General features: G+C 41.5%; 1 protein-coding gene across 1 annotated transcript in view; it reads left to right on the forward strand.

The window, feature by feature from the left end:
* The window catches only part of RBP3 (retinol binding protein 3), a 21,285-nt gene extending 17,202 nt beyond the window's left edge, over nucleotides 1-4,083 (forward strand). Inside the window, exons 3-4 of the mRNA XM_006014826.1 lie at nucleotides 2,076-2,218; nucleotides 3,676-4,083. Coding sequence (XP_006014888.1) covers nucleotides 2,076-2,218; nucleotides 3,676-4,004 — 472 coding nt within the window. The 3' untranslated portion in view covers nucleotides 4,005-4,083. The remainder of the gene's footprint in view (nucleotides 1-2,075; nucleotides 2,219-3,675) is intronic.
* Nucleotides 4,084-7,051: the final 2,968 nt, after the last annotated feature.

Consider the following 7,051-nt stretch of genomic DNA (forward strand, 5'->3'; position numbering starts at 1 on the left):
CTTGCAGAGGGTCGGACTCAATGATCTATTGAGGTCCCTTCCGACCCTAACATCTATGAATCTATGAATCTATGAATTGTCTTGTCAAAACATTTGTCATCTTTGTCAGCATCCCAGAGCTCTTGACCATGTGTTTGGAAACTTGGAGAGCCCCCTAAGCTGATTTTCACAGACAGGAGGCTTTTGACATTTTCTGTTCTTTTGGAGTGCTGTGGACTCAATCGACTCAACACAATGTGAGCTGCACTGTAGGGCAGGCAGCTGCTCTGTCATCTCACTGCCTGGCTTTCCAATGTGGCATAGCTTTGTCCCTCTCCTCTTCTGCTGCCTGCCCTTGATTGCATTCTGGCATATCTAGGATTTTATCCTGTGACTTTAATGCCTGTATTTTCTCTTTTCATTATATGTGGGTTACTCAGTCACATCATAACTGCAGTCCAGCAAGAAAGGGGTGGCTAACAAGAGACCAGCATGATTCAGTCATGTTCATTCTGCCAGGCAGCAAAATCCCTGCAGGGCAGGTACAAATCTCAGACTGCAGGCTTATGCATTGACAAATGATTAGCCAAGGTATCTCCTTCTTCACCTCACTCAGAGTCACCTCAACAAGTTAGATACCACTCACTACCATGACACCTGCAGCAGCATGAGGCTCGGTTGTGACAGCCAGAGCATTGTATCCCTGGGATGTCCTGGCTGCACAGCAATACTCACGTAAGTCTAGATAGTACTAAGCAGAAACCACTAACAACCTGATTTGGTTTTCAGCAAGCTCATAGCAAACATAACTATTCTGTATACAGTTGGAGTGGTTTCCTTACCCAGGGATGGAGTCACCCCTAAATTTGCAGAACTGCAGAGGAAAATTCCTAGAACCAAAATTTATTTTCTTGGTTTCTGTCTGGATTGCACTAAACATCAGTACCAAGCAAGAAGTTTCCTTCAGACACTACTCGATGTGGTCTATGCCATGCACCATAGGGTAAATTACACAAGGTAAAGCCTGTGCCATCATTATGCTAGGGAATAAAACATAAACATGTGTGGTGCTGTACACATCTTTTTAAATAGGAAAACAAATTAACTCATTCTCAAGTCCTGTTGCATCCTCCTTATCAGCATGAACAAATAGGCCGCAGGATACAAGGGAAATCGGGAACTTTTTTTGGTGCAAATAGCTTGTTAAACATGAGCAGCACACTGCATAAGGGTAATAGTTACCTCCTATGCAATGGCATCAAAGATACATTAGAAATGCTTCTAATTGACCACTAGATGGAGAGTTACACTACATGAGTACAGCTGAAGGAGAAATGGAAAATATAAATGGTTTGGTGTTCCTGATTCAAAATGAATACTGTTCTAATTGTAGGAGGAGGTAATCCCATAGTGATACTTACACATCTATGACTTCCACCCTGAGCTGTGATGTGAAATTAGAAGGAGTTTTCTAATGTAAATTGTTTCAAAGTTTCCCCTAATTGAATCATCTAGATCAACTACTGGACACAAAAAGAAATCACTTGAGGTTAGAAAGTGGTGACCATTTACACTGGCTTTGATGGGAGATGTAGATTCTCAATGCCTCTCCACTCAGACACTTATTTTTTGCCCCTAAATGAAAATTAATTGCCTAAACATTAATAGCAAAGTCTAAGTGTATTGGCTCAGCTTTTTAAATTCCATTACTTATGTTAGCAATAACTGTAGGTTATTAAAAATAAAAGAACTTCAAGAATCTAATCTCTCTCTAACTATCTCTTCTGATTTATTTTATGGGTTTTTTTTCACCAGGTTGGTCCAAGAAAATAGCTTTCTTTACATTTTTATTTCTAGCCAGTTTGTGAACAATAACAGTATCAGGTTCTCCAGCAGGAGTTCAGTTCTATATTGCTAGGATTGCAAATACTGTGAGGGAGAATGCATTACGCAGATATAAGACCTTAGGTCTGAACCATTATTTTGGAGATGCTATAAAACAGCAGAACTTGGGAATTAGGGAGAGAAAGGAGGATAATTACACAGTTTGCTACAAATGTTCAATCGTGACCTGGATTCTTTTCTTGTTTACACAGATACAATATTGGAGGCCCCATCAACTCCATACCAGGCCTGTGCTCTTACTTCTTTGATGAGGGGCACCGAGTTCTTCTGGACAAGGTTTACAACAGACCCACTGACTCAATAAATGAGATCTGGACCCAGTCACAGCTCACAGGTGAGATGGCAACCACACTTCATAATAACTTTTACTTTTAGGTATGTATGATTGTAGCTTCTTGTGAATTTCCTAGGAAAGTGGAGTGCTCGATCCATAGCCATCCATCAGAAACTACATTTTTCCTACTGAAAACACCTGAAGCCAATAGCTAAATCTATACAAAGAAAAAGCATCAGAGGAAAACTAGATATTCTGCAAATTTGCTTATGGTCCAGATCTGTGGGACCCTGCACTACCTCTATTCCCCTAGTGTCTATGGCATAGTGGGCCATGGACTACATGTCTACATGTTGCTCTATGACACAGGTGGGCAATTATTTTGCGCAGAGGGCTGCTTACTGAGTTTTGGCAAGCCATTGAGGGCCGCATGACAGGCAGCCAGGGGCAGATAAATATTAATTTTCTAAATTTTTTATGGGCCCCACAGGCCAGATAGAATGGCCTGGCAGGCCACATTTTGCCTGCCCCTGCTCTATGGTGACGTAGTGACATGCTACATCACCATACAGTGTGCTATGGTGATGCAGTGATCACACAGGTCTACATGTGATCGGCAGTTTCATTGCCGTAGCAGCACACTCCCCCGGTGTAGTCGCCATAGACAGTTAAAGTTGGGATGTGCTAAGGGAATGGAGTTATTATGGCCACAATCCAAATCCCCTCAACGAGAATGGGCTTCAGGGAGATTTGGATCGAGCTCTGCATTATATATCTGCTTTGGACAGAGTCTCCTAATGGCCCATAACTTGTCAGTAACAAAAGAAGTTCCATTTAAAGTTGTTGTGAAAATTAATTCTGTGAAAGGTCCCTCATGTGATGTTGGGCCCCTTCTTACAAGTTAGAATTATAGTTAACTCTCATACCATTGGTGCATGTGATAGACAGACTCCAAGGATATTATTACAGAGGCATAGGATGAACTTCCCAAGTGCTCAGGTTGCTCTATGATGCAGAAGGCCTGATTTAAAGAAAAAACAGCTCAGTCCCCAGCAAAATGTTATTTTGAATGTGAAATTATGAGAAAATCTACCATTCTTTGTTGGTTAAGTAAGGGAAACAATCAAGTCAGTCCAGACCCCAACTATAGATTTTCTGTAAGGGGATTTTGGGTAAAACCAAAGCTAAACTAAACTTCCCCATTGTAATTTCATGGAAGACCATTTCCATTCTAAGTTTAAATATGTCCAAAACTTGTTACTACAGGAGAGGCAGGAAGTGAAACTGATGTAGCAACATCAATGATAATGACCAGACTCTTTACAATGTACAAGCTGTTTATTGGAAAAAGCAAATTCCAGCCATTGCAGCTGGAGAGTAAGTCAGGATTCTTTCAGGCATTAATAACAGATGGGATGGAAATACAGTCTGCCTCTGCTCTTCTCACGCTATTCTGCGATCTAAGTGGACCTTTAAATGTAGATGTGCTTAACACTGTCTTATCTTGTCTCTTGCAGGTGAGAGATATGGCTCACAAAAGGGTTTGGTAATCATCACTAGTGCTGTGACTATTGGGGCTGCAGAGGAGTTTGTGCATATCATGAAAAGACTGGGCAGAGCTTATATCATTGGAGAAATGACAAGTGGTGGGTGCCATCCCCCCCAGACATATCATGTGGATGACACCAACCTCTACATCACCATCCCCACCTCTAGATCAGTCATCTCCGCTGATGGCATCTCTTGGGAGGGAAGAGGGGTGCCTCCACACATGGAGGTACCAGCAGAAATAGCGCTTATCAAAGCAAAGGAAATGCTTAAAACTCACCTACACAGCTCCAGATAGACTGGTTGGTGCAGAGAGCATCCAGTATGAGAGAACTAGATTGCAACTTTCTAAGAAGCCTGAGAGAATTAGACACCCAGTGGCTAGAACCAGTAAAGGACTTAGACGCCTAAAGCAGGACATATGTGGAAGGTAGGAACCTAAGTGCAAAATTATGATCCAAACAACCCTAGCTCAGCTGCCCCCTGACTTCATAGGCGCCTTAATTTTTTACCTTAAAATTCTCCAGGTGACCAGACCTGTGCCTCTGGTCATACCTACAACTGCCACAGTTCGAGCAGCTACAATTTGGATTCACATATACCCCTGGTCAGGTTCCCAAAAGTAAGCATTCTTCCACTTAAGTCCAAATCTAGTTGGTGTTTTCAGAGCCCATTTAACTCTCACTAACAAGAGGCTCCCCATGAAGAGCAACTCCTTTCTTTTATGACATGGCAGGTAGTGGCTCTCATCTTTGATATCAAAGACCAGTGGTTAGATCACACCCCTGGAAGAGGAAAACTGAGTTTCATTTCTTTCCTTAGCATAACGGGGTTCTAACCTCTGGCTCCGTGGTGGTTTACCTCTGGCTCCGTGGTGAGCATGGGATGTATAAACTACTTTGGGTTGCTGGGGCACATTTTGCCCCTCATATTGAAGAAGGGCTACTGGAAAGACAAGAATCCTAGGTACAATGAGTCAGAGAAAGACAAAGAAAAAGAGCCTGACTAGTCTAGTGGTTACAGTACTCATCTGCAAAGGGAAAGCCATGGCTTTTGGTCCCTGCTTCCCAATGCTATGCCTATATTTTACATTAAACAGTCCTTGCAAGTACTCATTTCTTTCAAAGAAATGTTGTAGGTAACTTTCAGTTCAAAGGGAGGATCCGGAGTAGACAGATGTTCCTCCTTATAGTCCTGAGTAAGGCACCTACACTATAGAGAGGGACAGATTTCCTATTGACCAGCTCTAGGCAGCCCCTACAGTGGCTATTTTTTACGCTATTCTGAGGTACCTGGTGGCTTGCCTATAGCACTGCAGCAGCAGGTCCCATTAAGGATGGGCCCAGGCACTTCCTAGTCACTCCCTATCTACCTGCATCCATGGGCACATTCAACACCTAGGGCTGCTTTGGGCTTCCCCTCTGTACTCAGTTTCCTGCAGGCCTGAGAACAGACACTGGAGGCAAGTCTGGAACAGCTGTACTGATATATTTCCAGTTATAATTGTGCCCATGGACTTGGGTGGGCAGGGCATGCTAAGCTTCATCCTCCTTGGGAACACAATCTCTGAACAATGTGCTGGCAGCCTGGAATGTGCTGGATGTCACTGCAGAGGGCAGGAACCCTCTGCAGAGGGCAGAAAGCTGGGGGCTACAGAACCAAACCTTCAGTCACCTAAGCCTCTTATTGGACCTAGCTCCTGAATCCTCTTACTTTCCTAATTCCCCACTGAAATATCCCAGTCCTATATGCTTAAGAATTGCAAACTTCCCCGTTATGTGGGCATTTATTCAAGTGTAAAATATGCATTTCTTATGTACTTTGGAAAATAACACATATTTTCACCTCCCCATGTCCTGAAGAGGAATGAAAATAGCCACAAAGGCTTGTTTTCCAAACTGGAGCAACTAAATTAGTTTCCCTTCCATTTGCCCGTTAGATCAAAGAGGCTCAAAGATAGCCAACTTGTCAGCTTATCAGCCACTGCCCAGTATCCTGGTATTTCTGGAGCTGCAAATCCAGAACTCCCCAACACACAGGATGCCCAAAAGCAGAGTTAAATACAGTTCAGAGCAGTTGTAAGTTGTAGGTTTTGGGGGTTTTTTTTACTGTGAAGATTTAAAAAATATATATCCTCTGTTTAAACACCTGATTTCAAAGACTCTCAGTATTCACATGGAAGGAATGTTAACAATCAGACAACTATCTGTCATTTCTGCAATGTGTTTATATTTCAAGTTTCACTCAGCTGGGTCAGAGAAATTAAATTATTCATACTTTCCATGCTGTTCATTTTCATTTTCAGACTCTCATGCACTGGCCCAGTATTAGGTTTTTTAATGCTTTGGGGGAATGTTTGAATGAATTTAGGTTTATGCAGGACTCTGTCTATCCAAAGTGCTATATAAATGATGAGCATTAAAAGTACTAAATCCAGAAAAGGCCACATCTGTCAGTGAATTAATAATAAACAGAATAAACATATTTTAAGTACTAGATTTTTAAAGCTCCCCTTCAATATATAAGTGGCCTAACCTTGCTTTTATTTTTTCTAAGCACATTTGCATATGCACAAAAGCCTTCGTGTATGAACAATATTGTTTGCTGTTTGTCATTGGCAAGTCAAAGTCAGTCAACCAATCAGGAACCAGAAATTATACCATTTGACCAAGACAGCTAATCTCACAGCAAAAATACTGAGTAATTGCAGTCGGTGCACATGTGGTCTGAAATTTGCTCTCATTGACTACATGGTGAATGCTTCTGAATACCAGACTTATTTACAGTAGCAGGAATCCATTTGGAAAAAAGAAACAAAAAGGATGATTTTTCTGGCTAGTCTATTTGCAACAAGTAATTTGATCAGATCTAGCAAATCCTACAAGACTTTTCTTCACTCAGAAGTTAGATCATGACCTTGAAGAGTTGTGTTAACTAAGATGCTGCCAAACACAATAACATGCGGTATAAACAGATACTATTCTTAAGTATCACATCATCTAGTCCTGATTAAACTCTATTGAAATTACAATGATTCAGTAACTGACATGAGGTTCAAATACAGTTTGTTCCTATTAAGTCATATTTACCATCATCCTAGTTAACAGAACTTCAAGGTGGTGTTTCTATATGATCTGATTTCTAGACAAACAAGACCAGAGTCATGAAAACCTCTGTTATTACAAGAGACTGAAAGGACTGGGACTGCTTACTTTGAGCAGGAGATAGAGAAGAAGGAACCCAATAAAAGCTTTCAAATTAAGGAAAGAGAGTCTACTGATCTAGCTTCTCTATTTCCTCTGTGTTATGACACAAGTATAATGAAACTGAACGGAGGGTTCAGCA

The sequence above is a fragment of the Alligator sinensis genome, unplaced genomic scaffold (assembly GCF_000455745.1).
Source record: "Alligator sinensis unplaced genomic scaffold, ASM45574v1 scaffold264_1, whole genome shotgun sequence".
NCBI classification, from domain to species: Eukaryota; Metazoa; Chordata; order Crocodylia; family Alligatoridae; genus Alligator; species Alligator sinensis.